Source organism: Colossoma macropomum, unplaced genomic scaffold, assembly GCF_904425465.1.
Source record: "Colossoma macropomum unplaced genomic scaffold, Colossoma_macropomum, whole genome shotgun sequence".
Classification (NCBI taxonomy): domain Eukaryota; kingdom Metazoa; phylum Chordata; class Actinopteri; order Characiformes; family Serrasalmidae; genus Colossoma; species Colossoma macropomum.
The window spans coordinates 3,370,343-3,393,133 of record NW_023494809.1 but is presented as its reverse complement, the minus strand read 5'-3'; the positions used below and the strand labels follow the sequence as shown (position 1 = coordinate 3,393,133).

At 42.2% G+C, this 22,791-nt stretch overlaps 1 protein-coding gene across 1 annotated transcript in view; it reads left to right on the top strand.

Annotated features, from left to right (window-relative positions):
• Positions 1-22,791, top strand: part of oxr1a (oxidation resistance 1a) — a 305,279-nt gene that overhangs the window by 204,822 nt on the left and 77,666 nt on the right. Inside the window, 1 exon segment of the mRNA XM_036558930.1 lies at positions 2,993-3,078. Within this exon segment, the coding sequence (XP_036414823.1) occupies positions 2,993-3,078 (86 nt within the window).

The following is a 22,791-nucleotide window of genomic DNA, read 5'->3' as shown; positions in this document are numbered from 1 at the left end:
GAACTGGGTCAAGTTCCATTTAGCTGTTAGCCATGTTTTGTTACCCAGTTTTGTTACCACACCACTGTAATGTTGATTCGAGCGTGACCACTACTACTGAGGGAGCTCCACGTTTGGCGAATTATAAGCTCTATTTGAGCTGGATTAGTTTTACCAGAGGAGGTATGCTAATCTAATTTGTGCACGATTAGACAGGCCGATTCGTACGGGATGAAGAATCTTTGTAATTTCCACAGATTACCCCAAATAACCTGGATCGAAACATTATTATGAAAATGTTTACATTAGCATTGTTTGATCAGCACCACACTTCTGAAAAATGACAACACGCTGTGCAGCTAAATTATATATAAACTAGCATTAGGCTAGTAAAGTTTCCTTCAGTTTACTAAATGCCACGCAACAAGACAGGAAACGTGCTGCCGTTTGAGTTCATTTATCTTCTCTTTCGTAATTCGGCCATCGCTAAAATTGTGGATTTCGGTAGTCTCGTCATGAACTTTAGGATTAAAGAATTGGGGCAAATTTAGCTCCATTTTAGCTGATATCCTTGTCTTCAGGGCACAAAAAAAGAAAAGGGAGGCACCATTTTCTACAAAACTGAAGTCAGCTTCTTATTCGCCAACTTCTCGTTCGAATTGTCCCGTTCCACCTTAAATGGTGCAGCAGTTTGATTCTGGCGCGTCACTGTAACCGGTGCCAGAATGTACCTGCTGCACCAGTTGTGCTGAGGAGTATGTGCTTAACGCTGATGTTTTAGCTGTACTGTTATTGTAAATGTTTAAAAATGTAGAAATTGAGACTCGATCTAAATGATCTACCTGGATTAGTATTACAGAGAAATTAAACATTTATTTCTGTAGGTGTTTTTAACAAAATGCATTATAGACCACTTTAAATAATTTTCTTTTTTGTAATGGTATATAACAATGTCATGATATGTCAGCTTTATTAACGTCACGTTGTTCTTTTCACAACTTATTTCCAAAATTGTTACAAGTGGATGTACAGCATTTTGCACTAAAATGCTTCAAATGCTGTAAAATGCAGACATTTGAACATTAAAGTATAGATCAGTGGTCAGCAGCATGCGGCTCTTTTTACTGCCCTGTTGCGGCTCCACAGCAGAGATGGACTACAGTCCATTATTAGGTAAAAATAAAATAATCCTCCTTTACAGTAAAATAAAGCTCTGCTGATCATTCAACACAGTTTAACAATAAATGGTCTTAAACTCTGGAGTTAATGTAGAACTGCTGATTCACCCTTTAACCCTGAAGGTTGGCATTCAGACTGCTGGTCACCATAGCAACACAGACAATCTCACCTAGCTAGTAGCTAACGAAACAACAAAGAGAAAAATTTAAGACAAACATTGATAATATGGAGATCAGTTGACTTATTTGAATTTATAATCACTCCAGCTGGTTTCCTGATACGTTTAATCAACGAGAAACTGACAAACACTAAGAAGTCATGAAGCTGAAGTCAGTTTCACATTTGCATTGTCCAGTTCCACCTTAAATGGCGCAGCAGTTACCTTCTGGCGCCTCACACAGCGTTTAAGGTGGAACGAGAAAATTCGAACAAGAAGCTGCCGTACAAGAAGCGACTACAGACTCATAAAAAGAGACATTTTCAAGAAACTGTTCTATTTTTGAGAAGTTTCCTGTCGGAGATGCGAGAAAAGCAGCTGAAGCTTAAAACAGAAAAGTGAGTCTGTGTTTTCATTTATATTTTTAACATATATTAGTACATACTGAGACAAATTAACAGCCAACATGGTAAAATGGACGTAAAATGTTGTGGCTCCCAAGGTGGTTTGATTTTTGTTGAAAGGATAAAATGGCTCTTCTTACCATTTTGGCCCCTGGCCTAGTGTCACTAAAACATTCTGCTCTTCTGGAGTACAATAAATGATCACAGGTCTGTCTGCCTTACGTCATTCTGTATCTTTTGGTACCGACATGATTTTTTTTTTCAACCTGACCTCCATATCAGATGATATTATTGACCTACTGATGTCCAGTAGATCTGGATTGTAGGTCAGTGCTGATGTTACAGTGTGGCTCTAACTGCTAGAGCACAGATCTCAGAGAGAGAACCTCATGTTTTCTTTGCTGGCAAAGCTGTACATTTTGTTCTCTTGCCACTCACAGTTGGGTATTTGAGTAACGTTAACAATCCACAGTTACTGGGATTATCAGTTAAACGAGCCCCGAGTTTCCCTATCTGGGCGTCTTTAGCTCACTGAGGGGCGATCAAAGGCGAGCAGGCGTCCTGAATTTGCTGTATCTGTCTCCTCGCCGCCATCCAGAGCCCCAGAAATAGCAGAGCTGCCGTATGACTCATGGTTCTACTGCTGAGCATTGCTTTTGTCACATAAACTCAAGTGAGGAACCTGTTAGCCTTTGGCCCACTGCATGCAGAATGGGGGGATAACGGAACCGTCAAGTGCTTCCCAACACGGCGTTCCGTCAGCCTACACACATCCACCTCGGAGCTACAGATAACCTACCCAATTAGTAATAACACACATCCTGCACAGGTGCACACACACACACACACACACACACACACACTCTCCCGGCCACCCTTCATGGAGGTTACGGTGGTCTTGAGTCTGTGAGACAGGAACAGCAGGAGGCAGAATCAAGGTGAAGACGCTGTCATTGTGGTGTGCAGAGAGTGAGAAAGAGCGAGAGACACCGAGAGAGAGCGAAAGAGAGAGAGAGGGGCTGAGCGAGCATGTGAGGAAGGGAGGGAGAAGGGGGAGAAGGAGGGGGTGAGTGCGAGAGCATGTGAGAGAGAGAGAGAGAGAGGGAGAGAGAGAGGATCGGCTCGCAGCGCTCTAGCTTGGCTGGCAGGAGCCGTTCTCCCGGGCCGTTGACGAATGAGCTGTCTAGCCGCGAGGCTGGGAAAAGCGGCAGCTTGTGACGAGCTGAGAGGAGGAGGATGAACGTAATGCGAACCTTGCCTCGTCTGCTTTCAGATACGGGCCAGAAGAAGACCCCCGACAAGAAGGACGCCGGCCGCCGCATGTCCTTCCAGCGACCCAAGGGGACCATCGAATATTCTGTAAGTAAACGCAGTGTCCGTTTCTCCTTTTTCTGTCTGTGTGTGTCCGAACACGTCTGAATCTCTCCGCTCCGCAGCTGGACCGTGCACTTTTCGTCTATGTGCTGCTGTCATTGAGGTGCATGTGCCATGTTGTTGTGATCGGACGGAGAGCCTGCGCTCTTGCCTTGTTTACAGCAGGCACATGTGCACCCGCGGTCCGTCAGAGATCGGACGTCTCCCTCGCCGCGCCGGAGCTTTGTTGCTGGTGGTGGTCAGCTGTGTCCATGTTGGTGAGCTGTTTGGAGAAGGCAAAAGCTTCTTGCTGTAAATGATTGACTACACAGAGAGAGAGAGAGAGAGAGAGATTTGACCCTTTAAAACATGTGCGTGTGTTTGTTTACGTAGCCGCTCCCTCCGTTCGTCTGTGTGTGAAAGAATGCATTTGTGCCCAGCGCTTATCAACGCGCACACTGCCAGCATTCACCAATGACCTTCCATCTGCGTTAGCATTCCTATTGATTTGGCGTCCGTGTGATGTGAGGGAGAGAGACATACGCACAGAAGGGGAGAGAGAGAGGACGAGAGACAAGCAGTGAGAGAAAAATAGAGAGAGAAGCATGGAGAGAGTCTTTCCGAGAGAGAGGGAGAGAGAGAGGGAGAGAGAGAGGTAGAGAGAGAGAGAGGCATGGAAGAAGAGGGAGGGAGGCAGGCAGGGAGAAAAAGAGGTAGAAAACAGAGAGAGAAGCATTGAGTGAGAGAGTGAGAGAGAGAGAAGCATGGAGACAGAAGAGAGCTTGAAGCAGAGAGAAAGACGGGGGAATAGGAAGGAGAGAGAGAGCTTGAGACAGAGAGGGAAATAGGAGAGAGAGAGAGCCTGAGACAGGAAGGGAAACTGAAAGGAAGAGAGAGAGAAATGGAGAGGATAACAGAGTTGAGAGAGAGCTTGATGGAGAGAGAGAGATAGATGATAATAGAGGAGAGAGAGAGATAGATGATAATAGAGGAGAGAGAGAGAGATGATAATAGAGGAGAGAGAGAGCGTGAGAGAGAGAAAAGAGAGGGAAAGAGTGAGAGAGCTTGAGACTGAGAGAGAAATAGGTGAGAGAGTGTGAGACAGAGAGAGAGAGAGAGTGGAAGCTTGAGGCAGAGAGAAAGAATAAGAGAGAGGAGAGAGAAACAGAAGAGAGCTTGAGACAGAGAGAAACAGGAGAGAGAGAGAGAGAGCTTGAGACAGAGAGAGAAACAGGAGAGAGAGAGAGAGAGCTTGAGACAGAGAGAGAGCTTGAGAGAGAGAGAGAGCTTGAGACAGAGAGAGAGCTTGAGAGAGAGAGAGAGAGCTTGAGACAGAGAGAGAGCTTGAGAGAGAGAGGGAAATAGCAGAGATGGAGAAGCATAAAGAGAGAGACCGAGACAGGAAAAGGGGAAGAATAGAGAGAGCTTGAGCTAAAAAGAAAGAGAGAGAGAATCTCAGAGAGAGAGAGAGGGAGAGGGGGGAGAGAGAGAGCTTTAGAGCTGAAAATGGAGCTGAAAGCTCACTCTGCCTCGCTGTGTTCTTGAAATGACCCTCAAATTTCCAGCTGCAGACGGGCAGCTTCTCTCTCTCTGATAACAGCGCTGAGCTCCGCCAGCCTCTGAGGCGCTCGCCGGCCGCCGCTGGTGTTCAGGGCTATCATTGAGCCGGGCAGATTGGAACCCGACCCAGTTCATAACAGGCACCAGGAAGCACCAGACTGGGCCATCTGTGCCACACTCCCCGGTTGCCACAGGTCACCAGGGTCCTCCAGCGCCCTTCCAAGGCCCTCTCTTCCGACCCCTCAGCAGCCGGGCGTCACTCCAAACCCCCACACCCACCTCACCCCCCCCACCTTCCGCCGCATCCGTCACTGTCGGCCGAGAGTGATCGTCAGGAGCTGTTGTTTTCCTCACTGGAGCGTGAAAAGGGTGCAAGGCTGTGATGAAGGATTTGTCAAAAGGGCGAGAGAGGGAGACAGACTGGGGGCTGGGAGAGAGAGAGAGAACGGGCTTTGCCAGCCTCAGTTTGGGTACCAGGCCTTTTTTGTGGGAATTAGGGATTTGATGAAAAACTTGTAGGGATGCATAAATACGTAAGTTCTGGGCTGAAAGGACAACCAGTAATTAGGGGTCATTAAGGGTCATTTTCACAAAACAGCCTTAAACTAGGTTTGTAAATATTCAAGTGTCATAATCATCCTATTGATAAACAAGATTCATATAATTTAGTAGATAAATGGTCCATAATGTACAAAAAGTAACATTTATTTCTATTTTAAAGTTTTTTTGACATGTTTAGTCTGATTCTCATGACTGTAATGTGTCCACTTGTCAGTTTCTCATTAACGACATTTATCATTTTATCATTTTTCATTACATTACTTTACTGAACCAAAAGAACAAATCATTATGCAGCACAAGTAAAAAAGAAGAATCTCAGTGCCTCTGAATGTGTTGCCATAACGAGAAAAAATGTTATAGTAATAGTCATATAGTATGTTATAGTAATTAGCTTTAAAAAATACATACTGCAACAACGATGTACAGATTATGAAAACAAAAGAAAAACATTATGTACACATTTATGTTTAAATCTGTGTTGCAATCATTAAAATTTGATCACTTTGAAAATGTTAGAAAAAGTCCATTTAAAATTAATGAAGTCATTCAGGTTTATTTGTAATCATTCAAACATGCATATCGCTGCTGTCGGAACAACAACCTCGTATCTCCAACATGGTAACTTCACAGGAGAAGGAAAAAACATACTTTACTTTTAATGTAAGTCAATGGAACCAGACTTTTCTCCAAGTCATTTTGGGCCGTTTCTTTTGGTCCATTCTTCATGAAATTCACACACAATGTAAAGGGCAACATGCATTTTCAAATAATGCCAAAAACTGAAAAACTACAAAAAAGGAGAGGTTTTCTTCTGACAGCAGCGAAATACAGTTTTTTAAAGTTGGGTTCCAGTGTTTGTTACATGTGTGAGAATAACTGTTCAGCGAGTGCTTCTGTGAAAAATATCTCATTTTAAAGTGTAGTAGTTTTAAAGGAAAAAGATCAGAAGGCTTTAATGTTGGTGTTGGTTGTATAAGAGAGAAGAAGGGGGGCTCCCAAGTGCTGCAACTGTCCAAGTGCTGGCCCCATCATCAGGAGATTTGGGGCTCGATCCCCGTGATGCCACAGCCATCCGTGAGTCCAAGAGAGCTTAACTGGCCTTGCTGTCCCTGAGTGGGAGGAATGACCCTCCCTTCTACATTAGCAGCAATTGAGCATGCATCTTGGATGATGCCTCTGCCAGCCTTCACACTCACAGCTTAGCACATTGTGTGATAAGGGGAGGCCTGGCTGTGTGGAATTGGGAATAACTCACTGCTGTCGGAGCAAAACCTCTTATCTCCATTTTTGTCCTTTTTCAGTTTTTGACATAATTTGAAAATACCTATCGCCCTTTACATTGTATCAGAATTTCATGGTGAATGGACCAAAAGAAACGGCCCAAAATGACTTGGAGAAAAGTCTGGTTCCATTGACTTACATTAAAAGTAAGGCAGTTTTTTTCCTTCTCCTGTAAAGTTACCATTCTGGAGATACGAGGCTTGTGAATGCTTTATATTGCAACCACTTACAGCTGTACATGGAATTATAACCTCTTACCTCCCTTATTTCAGGCCTTAAAGAAAACAGGACTTTGCTAATATTTAAAGCAGCAATTTGGTGAAAAATCTCATTTACAACATTTTCCAAAAGTAAGCACACCAAAGCATGTTTGTTATCTGTAGTTTGCCTCTTTACTTGTGCACTGGAGCTATAAGCTAACAAATGGAAGCTTAGAGCCCATTAATTAGCATCGTGCAAACAGCTCACATAACTCTCACACTTGCCTCAAGCAACATCAGCTTAAATAATCTCAACTAGATCTGCTTATGTAGTTTCTGATACTCTGATAATGATATGGGTAAAAATGGATGAACGTCAAGCGACAGCTGTTTTTACCTATACAGCACTTTTAAATTTGCTTAAAATAAGGCAGCCAGAGCGCTGATGTGTGCCAGTCTGCCGAATGTTTCCCGCGATTGAAGCGGCCCTCCTTATCTTCAGCCCTTATCTCCAGTTTCGTTTCTTCATTAGCGCCGTTGATGATAAGTTTGTAATCTCCCATTGGCCGGAAGAGAGGCAAGCCTCGCTCTTCTATCAGGGAAAACGATCTGTCTCTCCAGAAAGGTTGAAGGAAAAGGAGGGAGAAAAAGAGAAAAGCTCCATCACTGCAAGGCCTCTGCTTAGACACTGATAGAGCAGCCCGGTTCAGCGAGGTCCACCCAGTGGCTCACCCAAAACCAATTAAAATGGTGTTTAGACTCCAGGAAGGAGAGAGAAGGTTGTGGGCTCACAATACAGGGATACACAAGAGGCCCTGGGAGCCACTCGCTAAACGCTGGCTGTCTGGCAGCTCCAGATGCAGAGAGGAGCACAGTCTAGGTTTTATAACCTCAGAAGAGACAGCTGGTGAGCAGATTATAAGGTTTATTTTTTAAAAAGATGATTGCCTTACGGACTCCTGTGAAGAGTCATTAGCACATTACCCATAAAGCAGCGCTGCTGATTATAGAGTATGTGATAGAACTGTGTTCCTGTTCTTCTGAGTCATGTTCTTTTTAGGTTGCGTCTTGTCCTGTAAATAAAACACCTGGATCCATAATTATGTGCATATTCTGTTAACCCTTGTGTGGTGTTGATGTTGTTAGTCAGTGGTCTGGTGGACCCACCATATTATTGGTTTTTAAATCAATACAGCCAGAACAATTCATGTAAAAATGCCAGATGTTTAAAATATCACAAGTGTTCAGTGTAGGGATCTCTTTTAGCAGCTGTAGCCAGTCAGCAGCCTGTCCATGTTGTCCACACACACACGCACACACACACACTAACAGCAGGCCATGTAGGAGGAGAACAGAGTGAAGGACACAGCACCTCCACACTTTTACTCCCGCAGGTTCACCCAACACCACGTGTAATATAACTGTGTGGGGGGTGAACAGAGTGAAGACACTGAAAATGGGTTATTTTATATGTTCTTCACAGAAAATGAGCAAAAGCCAAGAAATCTGAGGTTGAAATAATAATAAATCACATCATTTTTTCTTTTGGTAAACACTGAAAATGGGTCCCACAGACCTGAACACCACACAAGGGTTAAAGGGTGAGTCTACTGATATTTTCTGTATAGGTCAGATGGCAAGATGTAAACAGAATGGTGTGAGATTAGGTTTTGGCCTAAAATGCATTTTGAAAAATGCATTAAGGAAAATTAAGCTTTTTGTTCAGATTTAACATTATTTTATCCTTAATAGCTCGTTTGCAGTTCGTCCAAAATGCTAACTTTCTCAGAGGCACAAAGAAAAGTGACCACATCCCTCCTAATTTGGCATCCTTACACTGGCTTCCTATATACTATAGGATTTATTAAATTATTTTATTTGTTTATAAGTCATTAAAAGCTGTGGCACCGTCCTATAGAGGGGATTAGCTTTAACTCTATCCTGCCTCCAGGTCCTTTAGGTCATCAGATCAGCTACTGCTGACTGTGCCACAGTCTTGGCTTAAACTCCAGGGTGACCAGGCCTTTGCTGTGGCTGCGCCAAGACTGTGGAACAGTCCACCCCTGGACATTAGATCTGCACCCTCTACTGATGCTTTTAAGTCTTGATTAAAAACCTATTTTTATCTGTCAGCTTTTGTCTCTGTAGACTGATCATTGCTGTATTTTAGTTTTTTATACATTAGATGTCTTATATTGTCCTATTAAATGTGTTCTCTTTGTACAGCACTTTGGGTTAAAATGTGCTGTATAAATAAATACTTACTGACTTACTGATCAAAATTACTTAGAATTGTAAAACTCAGAATATATATGTGCGTTCACATTACCAGGCTGAAGTGGCACAAATCCGATTTTTTGCCCTAATGTGACTCAGATCTGATGTTTTCAGGGCTGTGTGGACACAAATCTGATCTTTTCAAATCCGACCTGAGCCATTTTTATATGTGGTCCTAGATCGGATACGTATCTGATTTGTGGCCATGCAACCTTAATGTGACGCGGAATTCATGTGCTTTTTCTCCACTGCGCCATCATTCAGCGTTACCATGGCAGCAGCGCCGAACAGAAGTTAAAGCCTGTAAACGGTGGAAAAGCAGCTCATCTCACCTTTTTCTCCTTCATCTCGCTCTAATAATGAAGCTGAGAGCTGATCAGAGTTAATCATCTTCTCAGCGAAGCTCGTTCTGCTCGTTAGTTTGTGCTGATGATGAACGTGATTCATTCACGTTACTTTACTGAGTAGGATGAGCTCATGAGGGTCATTTCAGGACGCCGGTTCGTCACATTAATGACAGATTTGAATCACTTACCTAAACGAGTGTGAACCATCGAGTCAGAGAGATCAGATTGAGCAAAAAATCAGATCCGTTTGGATTGTATCACGGTTCAGCATGAAAAATGTAACCAATTTAGAAGCTCAGGTTTTAAAAATTCCTCGTTTAGAAAATAGTTGCAGCCCGAAGGGCAAAACCAGGTAAAATAATGTAAACATTAACTGGAACAGCGAGTATAAAATTTGTAAACAACATGCAAATAAAATGTAAATATGAAGTGAAGCAAGTCTGACAATCATGTTTTCAGGTTTTATTTTATCTAGAGAGTTGCTGGTAGAACAACTTAACATGTCCAGCTATCTGTTGTAATTGCGATAAACTACACTCACTGTCCATTTTATCAGCTCCACTTACTATATAGGTGCACTTTGTAGTTCTACAGTTACAGACTGTAGTCCATCTGTTTCTCTGCATACTTTGTTAGCCCCCTTTTACCCTGTTCTTCAGTGGTCAGGACCCCCATGGACCCTCACAGAGCAGGTACTATTTGGGTGGTGGATCATTCTCAGCACAGTAACACTGACGTGGTGGTGGTGTGTAAGTGTGTGTTGTGCTGGTACGAGTGGATCAGACACAGCAGTGCTGCTGGAGTTTTTAAACACTGTGTCCACTCACTGTCCACTCTATTAGACACTCTTACCATGTCAGTCCACCTTGTAGATGTAAAGCCAGAGACGATAGTTCATCTGCTGCTGCACAGTTTGTGTTGGTCATCCTCTAGTCCTTCATCAGTGGTCACAGGACGCTGTTGGCTGGATATTTTTGGTTGGTGGACTATTCTCAGTCCAGCAGTGACACTGAGGTGTTTAAAACTCCAGCAGCACTGCCCTAGCACAGGCCACATATCATGTTTTGTTTTTTCCCTAGTATGTTAAAATCAGCTGAACAACTAAGTATTCAGATGTGCAGAAGTGTGTTGTCTGTGGAAGATTTGTACATAATTTCCATCTAGAAAATCAACAGAACATGTCATTTGACCAGGGGCGGCCAAACTCTTGCATATGACTGTATAAATAAAACTGAAAGGCTGTGAAACCGAAGCTGTGAAAGGCGCCATATAAATAAAACTTGTTATGATCATTATTATCTAACACAGTGTATCAACTTGTTGCCTTTGTTGTTGCTTGAGTCCGATATGCAGGTGAGCTTTTATGGAAGCCTTGGCTTTGTCAAATGTCACTCAGCCAAGCTGTCCGATATCCCAAATTTTGCATCTTTAGTTTTGTACTGGAGCTTCAAGGCTAATGTGGCTTACCGGTGGTGCAAGCTTGTAGCCTCCCATTAGCAACTGCATGCTTAGATGATCACACCGTTGCCTTAATCTGCATGAAGCTGTTAAAGATTCTAAAACAGACTCGCTTTTCTGGTTTGTGGCAGGTTTTTTATGTGCCAGTGTTGCCTTAGCCTGCTTGTGGGCCCTAAGGGTGGAGTCAAAATCCATAAAACCAGTAAAACTAAACATGACGTAACTGAGGTCCCTGAACAAACAGCACCAGTTTCAGTAAGTGTGGACACAGATAGCCACATGGCTGATGATCAGCAGATCCGAGGCCTAACGTAAGCACGCTCTGAGCAGCCTGGCATGTTCAAAAATGCAGAATCTTTGTTTTTAATGAACGTGCACACAATGGCCCCACTGGTCAGCGACTTCCAGCGCTGCCATTCATCATCCCTTCGTTACTGCATTGACTTAAACCCAGACTCAGACCACTAAAAGCCATAGAGGGTCAAGATTCAAATTAACACTTAGAAGGCGGTCGATCTAAAGTGCTGATCGTCTTGTTCACCTCAGCTAACGTTGCTAGTCTAATCATTTCACCTCATACCTTTTAGCTGGAAAACAGCAAGGGTAACACTTTACTGTGGGGTACTGTTAATAAGGCTACATGACACCTACATAAGCTTGTCATGACAACTGACATAACCCTACATAAATGTTTATAAATGCTTATTCCAACAGGCGTCATTTGCTTTAAAGGTTACATTTGCCAGTTTTGTTCAGTTAGCTAAAGTTTAGCCTTTGTGAAAGTTGACGCCTATTGGAATAAGCATGTATAAACATTTATGTAGGGTTAGGCCAGTTGTCGTGACAAGCTTATGTAGCCTTATGAACAGTATCCTACAGCAAAGTGTTACCACAGCAAGCTTGTGAAGAGTTAGCTGATATCAAATGTGGTAAATCAACTAAATTGATCAAAATTGATGTTTGAAAATGTTTTATTGCATTAAAACCAAACCAAATATAGAAAGATAGGATGTAAAACTTAACCTGAACTTGAGGTCCTATTGGGCGATACTGCGGTGCTTTTGCAATGGTGTGGGAATAGAGTTTATTCAATAAAACCATTAACGTCACCAAAACAATCATGGTTTGGTGCAGAGGGGCAAATAGCCCCCTTTTCCCATCTAAAACACTGCAGAACTGTTTATATGGAACAATTAATAAGCATAACTTACCATTCTCTCTTTCCTCTTGCTAAAATGTCTTTAATGTGCCATTTCTTAAAACATCACTCTCAGTCCACATTATTGCTGAAGACAACAGTCAGTCTAATGTTAATATGGCATTCTGGCTATGGGAGCTAACCAGTTGGCTAGCTTGTGTTGACACCACAGAACTAAAAACATAATTTTGGGAGTTTTTAAAATAAAAGTGTTCTTGTACTGCTGTCATACATTGTACCATAAGCATCAGGTTATAAGTCAAAATCAGCAGACCCAGATATGAGTGATATTCATATAAAGATAATTATTGGTGTGTGTTGGTGAGTAGAGGTACATAAATCAGTCGCTTTAAAAACAAAGGCCAGTCAGAGGCCTTGAATCATTTGGGGCCTCTGGGCTTCAGCCGAGGTAAGCCTGTGTACTAAGGCCCAGTCCCATTTCACCCCTCGCCCCTACCACTGAGCCCTTACCCCTCTGTTTTGCGCAGATAGAGGGGTAAGGCGAAGTGTTGGGGCTACATGGCCCTCCAAACGGAGGTTTTTCAGAGACTCACTCCAAACAGAGTGTTATGAGAAAAAAAAGAAAAGCCGGAAAGATGGCTGAACAAGAGACCAAAGAAACCCACAAATGTGAGAATTTTCTCAGTTAAAAAATTACGATAACCACTGTATTATCTTAGTTTAATGTCGTTTCAATGTATTATGGTCATTTTTTTCATAACAAGCATAAAAAATCGCTATTAGCATGCTAGTCTCTGTAACTAGTTAGCTAACTTTCCCGTTCCACCTTAAATAGTCCAGCAGTTCTGACACCTGAAGTGCCAGAATGTAACTGCTGCACCATTTAAGGTGGAACGGGAAAATTCGAACAAGAAGCTGGTGAATATCTGACTTCAGATTCATATCACCAAAGAATTAGTGGTGGTCGATAATAAATAATTGCCCCCCCTCTTTGAAAGCATATCGCTGTTGTCGGAACAAAACCTTGTATCTCCATTTTTGCCGTTTTTCAGTTTTTGGCGTAATTTGAAAATGCCTGTTGCCCTTTACATTATGTATACATTTCATGATGAATGGATTAAAAGAAACGACCAAAAATGACTTGGAAAAACTTGTGGTTCCATTGGCTTACATTAAAAGGAAAGTAGGTTTTTTCCTTTTCCTGTAAAGTTGTCATTTTGGAGATACGAGGTTTTGTTCCGACAGCAGCGACATGATGCCCTAAATGTAACTAAAGCCCAGCAGTGAGGAGCTGAACTTTACCCTCCTCTGCTGTCACTGCAGACTGGCAGGGTCACCTACAGAGCAGCGCTAGTAGCTGTTAATGAAGTGATGCTCTTTTTATTTGAGGGTCCCATTTCGTAGGGAAGATTTCAACCACTACCCCTTATAACTCAGATCCAAGGAGTTAGGGTGACCCTCGAAAACAAGGGGTAGGGGTAAAAAGAAGAAATGGGATGTCTCTGACGATGTATGACATACTATTATTTATGAAAATGGATAAATTTACAGAACAAATTCAGGCTTCAGGATGGCTTCTACTATGTGGATTGGATGCCTTACAGTGCAATGTGAAACACTGATCAGAAAATCTTTATATTTGTAGTTTCTGGTTGTAATTTTAAATGTGACACTGCAGGCGCGTCGAGTCTTTCCCAGTTTATTTCGATATGTGACAGTATATATCTTCTTTGTGATGAATTATGTCACAACAAAGTGCGCTTTACTGAACATATCGTGTGCTTGTAGAACACTGACCAACTGCGTGTTTCATTATAAAGAGAGCAAAATTGGACCCATTTAACTGGATTTAGAGCATCATAGTTTGGCAAATATTAAATAAAAATCATTGTGTTCACAGGGATGGGGAAAAAAAATGAACAGATTTGATTTGTTATTGCTTCAATCCTTGTCACTTACTCTGGTTTACCACCAGCTATACTGTCCAGGCCTTTGGCACATGCAGATGGCATGGAGCCATGCTGACTGCTCGGAGGTGTGCCAGGTGCTTGTGTTGGTGGGGACCAGCTAATCAGCCCGAACGTGTCTCAGGAGAATGTTCTCGGCTCTCGGCCGCGTCCGTCAGCCTCTTCAGGCTAACCATTAACACAGCCGGCCCTCAACTATAATGATACTTATAGTGGGAGCCTTAAACATTACCTTGACTAAGTGCCTGTTTGTTGCTTTTTTCCTCATGTATCGGAGAGGAGCGTGTTTCAGGTGCCCTTGGAGATGCCAGAGTTTCTGTTTTACCAGCTTCTGATGATCTTTAAAGAGGCTTCAACATTAACCCCTACCAAACAGCAGATTTAGTTAGAAATTAGCTTTGGTGGAAATATGAGTGTCACACAACTTCCAGTTTAAACTGAAAGCCAAGAAGTTGGTGGGCAATATGGAGAAAATATAACGTTTGGGGATATTTTACAATGTGATATGCATCATGATATTTTGTGTGGTAAGTTAGAAAAAATAAAATGCACCAAATGGGCAGCTTTCCAAGCATTTGCCAAATCGTCAGGAGATTGTGAGGTCAGTTCCCAGTGATGCCACAGCCAACTGTGGCCAGGTGTCCAAGAAAGCATTATTGGCCTTGTGTCAGTCAGCACAGGCTTCAGAATTGGCAGTTAGTGTTGTCCTCGAAGTGCGTTGAGCTGTCGATTACATTGTGTTAGCACCAGTTTGAAAAGGTGGAGTGGTGCCTCATGTATGTTGGGGGGGGGTGTCACATGCTAGCCTTCACCATCCCAGCTCTGTGTGATGTGGGGGAGACCTAGCTATTGGATGGGAAGAGGTCATGACCACACTAAATCCAAAAAAAGAAAGCTATCAAAAACTGTTTCTATAATCAGTGTTGCACATACTGCTGTAGGTTGTGGACATAAAATGCGATGTTTTAAAAAGCTGTCTTGATGAAGAAACAAGAAGCGATAGATTGGGATTAAAATTGACAAAAACTTTTGTTCCCACTACGTCAACACGTTTCCATCACTGTTTTCCTTCACATTTCACCTTTATCAGTTAATCTTTTCTGACTTTTACGAACATGAAAAACTCCTTTTGCGAATTTAGCCTTCTTTTTTTTTTCAAATTTTCCCTCCAGGATTTTTATGCACATTTTTATTAAAATTCACAAAAAAGTAGTGGGTGGAAAGCCTAATAGAGAGTGGTCACTCTTATGAGGTTTTTCATTAGTTTTAACTCCAGCCAAAACATTTGTGTACTGAGAAGTAGACACCATAACTAAGTGCTTTTGTTTTTGTTTGTAAAATAACAGTGTTGTATGTGGCAGCATGTTTCTGCTCTCCATTTTTGACATTTTTCAGTTTTTGACATAGTTTGAAAATGCCTGTTGTCCTTTACGCTGTACGTAAATTTCATGAAGAATGGACAAAAAGAAATGACGCAAAATGACTTAGAAAAAAGTCTGGTTCCATTGACTTCCATTAAAAGTAAAGTCGTTTTTTTCCTTCTCCTGTAAAGTTACCATTTTGGAGATATGAGGTTTTGTTCCAACAACAGCGAAATATATCATGAAAGTGAACTCAAGTATTTCAGTGTTACATTTTTGCCAGATTGCCAACCTTTAACCTGTAACCTGACCTAACCTGACTTAAATTCTTTTGAGCAATAACTGACTGTTATTAATTGGTGATCATTCATTCACTTTTATAAACAAGGCTTTAGGCTTTGCTGAATGAGAAATGAGATATGAACAGATATGACAGTAATGAAATGTGGCCTACTTACTCACATCTACCATGTCTTGTAAGCCCAAATTGACAGCATATCTAGCCTGACCGTGGCTAGCTTGAAGTTCTGGCTCTGGCTTCAAGCTGCTCTTAACAGGAGTTTAGAAAAGAGTCAGTTTGTAGCCGACCTTAGCGGCTTGTCATGTGGCTAAATGTCCCACCTGGGAACAATACTTTAAACTACACTTAGAATGGTTTAATCTGGGCTCTGGAGCTACTGGTTAAAACTAAGTGCTATTGTCGAATCAACTCCCATCAATTCAGGAGTCGAGAGTCGCAGTCGACTCCAGAAAACCTGGCCTACTGACCCAGTTGAACGCTACAACTGGAAAACGATCCTGACGTTGAAGGAAAACTCCGATACTCAGCTACCTGTTGTTTATCAGAAATTAAATTAGCTGTTTAACCGAAAGCACTGGTCAGATATTGTGTTGGTTAGTGGTTAATTGGTTAATCATTAACGTTCCTAGTACCGGGCTTGTGCCTGACCAGCAGTGAAGAAACAGCAAAGAATCGCATTGTTGCTTCTGCTACTGTTCTTCTTGATGTGTCATTGGTTTTTGTCCATTTTTGTCAAAGTGGTGTTGAGAAAAGTGTCACCCAGCCCTCGCAAACTTTCTTCTTCTTCTTGCCGAGCCTCACAGCACAGAGAAATCCAGTCCTTTGTATCGGTTTCACTCTACAGAACAGGCCGTATGTGTCTTGAATACGTCGTACCTGAGTTATGGCAAGGAGTCATCTCTCTTTCTCGCTCTCTCCCTCGCTCTTCCTCTCCCCCCGTTGTCTGAAGGACAGAATGTCACATCTCGGTGCGACCGCTGAGCTAAATTTAGGCCTGTAAATGATCAGCGGCACAGTTAGGCACCACATACCATGAGGCTAGTAACGACAATGTCACTATGGCAACTGTCATGCTGAAACAGCTAAAGCTCGGCCGTGTGTGTTCGGAGCCGCCGGAGCGCTCCCTCTTCTCTGATTTGACATTCTGCTTGATTACACCATCCGCTGGAGTATTATTTCCACTGTGATGGCACTCTTCATGCCATGTGTTGATTAGAGATTGTCCCTTCGTCTTTCCCTCCCGGCTTTAAAGCGATAGTTTGGCCGGAAAGCAAATACACAGTTTTGCCTCCTACCGTAAATAAAGTCTGTCCACCAAGACATGTGGTGTAGTTACTTTAGTTTCGCACTGGAGCTATGAGGCTAATGGACATTTATATGGCACCAATTAGCTTTGTGCAAACTACAGTTCCTCCGTCGTCACACAGCTGCCGCCAACCATGTCAAGATACATACATGTCCAAAAAAGCTGGGACAGTGTGTTGAATGTTTGACCTGTATTAAGTGGATGACAGTTAAAAGTACAGGATGTGATGTTTTTCCTTATGGACTTATGGACATGGTTTTTATAAACCAACCAAACAAAATATACATTTATTCCCAATTTTGTGCCTGCCGCACGTTCCACAAAGAGGAACAGGAGCATGTTTACCATGGTGTTATATCACTTTTTGCCTTTTAGTAATACTCAGTAATCATTTTGGGGGCTGGAGTCACCCATCGATCCTGTTCTGAACGCAGAATTTTTAGCCACTCTTTGTTGCACAACCTCAGGACCCCCATGGACCCTCACAGAGCAGGTACTATTTGGGTGGTGGGTCATTCTCAGCACTGCAGTAACACTGACGTGGTGATGGTGTGTTAGTGTGTGTTGTGCTGGTACGAGTGGATCAGACACAGCAGTGCTGCTGGAGTTTTTAAAACACTGTGTCCACTCACTGTCCACTCTATTAGACACTCCTACCTTGTCAGTCCACCTTGTAGATGTACAGTCAGAGACGATAGCTCATCTGCTGCTGCACAGTTTGTGTTGGTCATCCTCTAGTCCTTCATCAGTGGTCACAGGACGCTGCCCACAGGACGCTGTTGGCTGGATATTTTTGGTTGGTGGACTATTCTCAGTCCAGCAGTGACACTGAGGTGTTTAAAAACTCCAGCAGCACTGCTGTGTCTGATCCACTCAGACCAGCGCAACACACACTGCGTATGTACGTTGATAAGGTCAAAAATTAAATATACTGTTGTTGTTTAAGTACATGTTAAAGTGGATCTGCCAGTCTCTGCTTTCTGTTGTGATTTGCATTTAACGTTCTGTTACAATTTTTCTGGAATTTCGGGTTTCCATAAAAAGGTTGCACAGCTGAAAACAGAAGCAGCAGTTAATTTCTCAGTGAACTGTTCCTTTAATGCACTCTCTGAAATGGTTTTGGGCTGTTTTTGAGTTTGTGCATGTTCGTGCAAAAGGGCTCATGTTTTCTCCGCTCGCGCTGCTGTTTGTGTGTTGCGAGTCAGCAGCTGTTAGCGCGTGGCTAAACCCGCTGTGGTTGATCACTTTGACAGGCGAGTGTGGCGTTTCTCTCGTGGGCACTGACAGACTTCATCAGTCGTTCAGATGCTAATCATAAATAGCCCTACTCCAAAACTTAAAAGCGAACATGCTCCTCATCAACAAGCCATGTGGGAAAATAGCACAGCCATGCATGAGAGATGGCAAAACACCACATTTTCTTTTCCAACGCCGATACTAAAACCTTGATACCGATACTGATATTTTTCCTCTACTTTAATTAAAGCAGTTCACTTTAAGGGTGAACTGTTTACAGTGGTAGTGATAGGAACCAGGGACTGTGTAAGTATAGCCATGTCATTATTTTACATGTAATGTTGAAAATGCTTAAATTGTAATAAATCTGAAAGTTTCCTTTGAGGACTATGTTGCCTTACAAGACCCTGCATGAATCTCTGCAATGAATGCATTTGAGAAAATACTTTTTAGGCTGAAATCTTATCACAAATCTGTGATAAACCAATGTCTCAGACATCACGCAACATTTTCGTAACAACTTTGCTTAATAGCTTCCTGTGATGTAGCTGTCAGAGGCATGAAACTCGTCATCACTGTGAACAAATCTGACTTGGTAAGTTTCTGATATAACGTCAGACCTCAGACTGACTTTGCCTCCACTGTCATTATCTAACCATACAGAGAATTAGAAAGAATGAACATCTAAAACCATTTTTTATCTTTTGCAAAAAAGAATATCAGTACAAATGTGAGCAAAATTGGACTTAGAATTGTAACTGTAGTGTAATGTGGTGATGTCCTTCTTAGAAACATGCCGTTTTTAATGCAGTGCCTTTGGGGTTGAAGTTCACCGACATTTAGTTGTGGTTTTCAGCCTTGTCCTTTTTGCACTGATTGCCTTGTCCTTTCTCCAGATTGAATTTTTTGAGATTATGCATTGTAGGAGGTGGAAAAGCTAAAGCCCTTGCCGTCACTCATTGAGGAATGTTTTAGATTTTTTTATGATGCATTTTTGGCAAGCAGCGAGTTTTGACTCAGTCTAGCTAATAAAGGATTAGGCCTGTCCTGGATGCTCCTTTTACACCAAACCATGTTTAAAATACCTTTTTGACATGTTTTTGAACATTTCACAATGTTTCTGGTCTTAAATTGCCCCGCCCCAACCTTTTGGCTTGTTGCAGACGTGAATTTCAAAATATATGTTTACAAAAAAAGAAGAAATGAAATAAAAAAGCCAATCAGCTGATTTGACCGCTTTAGGCTTGTACTTTAATAGCTGGATAGAATGAACCAAAAGAGACAACTAGATTGTTAATCGCAATTATTGTCAAATTTCATGATCGCCACAGGCCCAGTTATTGGTTCCGTGTCATCTATACTAATGCACTTTTTTATGAGCTCCTGCTGGTGTAGGTTTCCTCTATTTCAGTGAGTGCGTTTACATGCACTTACTAATCTGATAACTGAGTGCATTTACATGCACTAATCTGGTAACTGCAGAAAATCAGATTTTGACAGTAATCCGATCATCATGTTTACATGCACTTGAGTAATCAGATAATAGGAAAAAAAAAAACTGAGTCAGCGAGAATGTAAAGAATGTAAATGCTAATCATTTTTATTAGTCGAGTAGTCATGACTGCTTTACCTCTGCACCAAACTCTTAATGAACGGGTTGAGGGGTGGTTTGTGTAAGTCATATCTGTTTTCTTTGTCTGTACTACACCATCTATCATGTTTTGTCCCAAAGTAACAGCCAGGATTAAGTAAACATGATGTGTTCTTACATCAGTGAATTATCAGGGAAACAGTGCTTCTGCTACCAAGCTCAGTTATTTTCATAGCATGCTCTTTTTTCTCTTTTCCACTGATGAATTTATTGATTATTTTTTCCACTTTATTGTATAAGGCATTATGCATCCAGCTACTTCAAGCAAAGCAGGGCCTGTATCCACATTACACTAACTAATAATGCTCTTTCTTGGTCAGTTTGACTTGCAGCTCGTTTCAATTTTATCCTAGTTGTGATGTCCAGCAAATTTACTTATAACCACCCACAGTAGTTCATCCACTAGCTCACACTGAAGTGATGTGGAGTGTTGTTACTGCAGACAGTCTGTAGCAGAGTTATTGGTGTGGAAGATGTGGGGAAATGATAAAACATTGTGCGGTTCCTGGCTGTCAGGAAGCAAATGGATCATTGCACAGAAATCCAGCTGCTAAGCTGCTAGGTCTGCATAATATGGACAAAACACCACTATGGCCTAGATCACATGTGTCAGGCTCCAGTCCTCGCGGGCCAAAACACTGCAGACTTCAGCACACTGTCTCATTCAGCTAATTAGCAAGGCCTTCATGAACGCTAATCTCCGCAGCACTTTGACCTGGAAGGTCCCCAGTTTGACATGCCAGGCCTGGATTATTTGTACTGAAATTATTTACACTTTTATTTTGTAAATAGCTTCCCTCAGAAACTCATTTAGTGATTGGTTAGAGCATTGCAAAGGCTGGTATTGTGACATTGATCATCAAACGAACTGTCATGCCTGCCTACAAGCTCCTAATCAAATTAGTCCAACACCTTGGCACTGTTTATCTTTGACGTAAGCGATGAGTGTGCCAGTTTCGTCACACTGCGACTGGAGTGACACCGTCATAACTCCCCCATCTAACAAGCAAAGAGACATTAGTGGCCGCTGAGGGGGTGGCGAGGCAGGTTGTATTTGTTCGCGAGCGAGGCAGCAAGAAGCTAAAAATAAATAGCCCGTGGAAGAGGCGCTCGCAAACGGCACTCACAGGGAATCAATGTTGTGTGCCAGACTGAGAGGATGAAAGGGAAGCGCCGGTGCAGGGGCGTTGGGAATATCGACTGCTGACGCTTCCATCTGGAGAGAGGCGCCAAAACTTTTTTCTTTTTTTTTTCTTTTTTTTTTCTCGAAGGTCTCTGTCTCTCGTTCTGTCACAAAGGAAAACAAAAACAAAACAGTACTCCCTTTCAGGCAGACTGAGGGTAATCTTAGAGTGACGGCGACAGAATCGGCTGGCAGACTAAGCGTTGCGCGTCTGGAGATTGGCTTTGGTTATGTAACGCTGACAATGTTTAGAGTCCATGAAAATGCAGCAGTTAGTCATGAATTTAGTGCACCTGCTTTGAATTATAGACACAATCTGAGCATTGGTTATTTTAATACAAGACGCCTGTCTGAAAGACCTTTCCTGACCTTGACCTGTTGCTTGTTGGCTCCATTCACACTTTTAGTCTCGTTACACATTTATTTCTGTGCTTCGCCTCTGAAGGATTTAGGTGAGAGAGCCCCGTGCTGTGTGACACACTTTGGGATGCTGTCTACACACCTAATACAGCATTCGAGGTCAAGGTGAACAAGTTTTTAAAGGACAGTGCCATTTAGGTAGGTGTTTATTACACCTACACTCATTGGCCATTTTATCAGAAACATCTATTAATTACCAACTCCAGCTCATTTATTGCTGCTCAGTTCATCAACCAACTTCTTCTCCAGTGGCGTCCAGTCTTATCTACAGAGGGCCGGTGTGGTCGCAGGTTTTCATTCCAACAAAGCAGGAGCACACGTGGGTCGGTTGTTTGAAGAGTGACCATTTTATTGAACGAGCTGAATCAGATGAGCTTCTGCTTTTTTGGAATGCAAACCTGTAGCCACTCCGGCCCATTTAGGATAAGACAAGGCATGACTGGTTTACTGCATTCATCAATGGAAAGAGACCTAGAAATGTTATCATCTTCTGCTGTTCTGGAACAAATTCCAAATCCAAAAATAAATGCTAAATAAAATGACCCTGCCATGCCACTGCCATGTTAGTGTGACCACTGTGCCAAGAATGGTTCACAACCCGTATATTATCTGGTCAGCAGTGGTCCTGTGAGGGTGCCCTTTTCTTAATGGATGGTTTAGACACAGGACCATTCCCCAGCCCTCCTCCTGGAGAACTACTTTCCTGTATAGTTTAGTTCCAGCTTATATCTAACATGCTAACATATACCTACAAAGTGTATTTACACTGTTAGAAATAAAGGTTCTGTACAGGTACATTTTTCATTCATCAAGGTACAAACAAAGTAAATGTTCCCTCGAAGGTACAAGAGTGTTTTGAGGGTCGAGCTGTGTACCTTAAATAAGTTTCTGCCAGGTGAAAAGTACGTATTTGTACCTTTTCATAACCAAAGAAAATAAAAGAACAATAAAATAAAAAGCCTGGAGACGAGACGGGGTGTGTGGAGTCAGTACAGCTTAGAAAATATCATTTCAATGGATTATGGTACAGTTATGTTCCCTGACTAAAGGTACTGAAATGCACCCTTGAGGGTTCCACTCCAGTGACAAGAGGGGTACTGCCCCAGTAACGGTACAGCACCTTTATTTCTGAGAGTGTATGTGGTAGCTAATTGTACCTTTCAGGGTTCAAATGTTGTCACTGGGTGCCTTCAAGGGTACATCTTCAGTTTTTTAGTCATGGAAAATAATTGTATCATATTCTGTTGCATTTTTTAAGTTAAATTGTCTCCATACACTCTGTCTCTTCTCCTCAAATGTTGAAACTGAGAAATGTATTGTTTTGTTTGAAAAATATATGCCCATTTTGAATTTGATGCCAACAACACATTCCAAAAAACGGGGGACGGGGTCATGTTTACCACTGTGTTTCATCACCTCTTCTTTTAACTACACTCTGTAAGTGTTTAGGA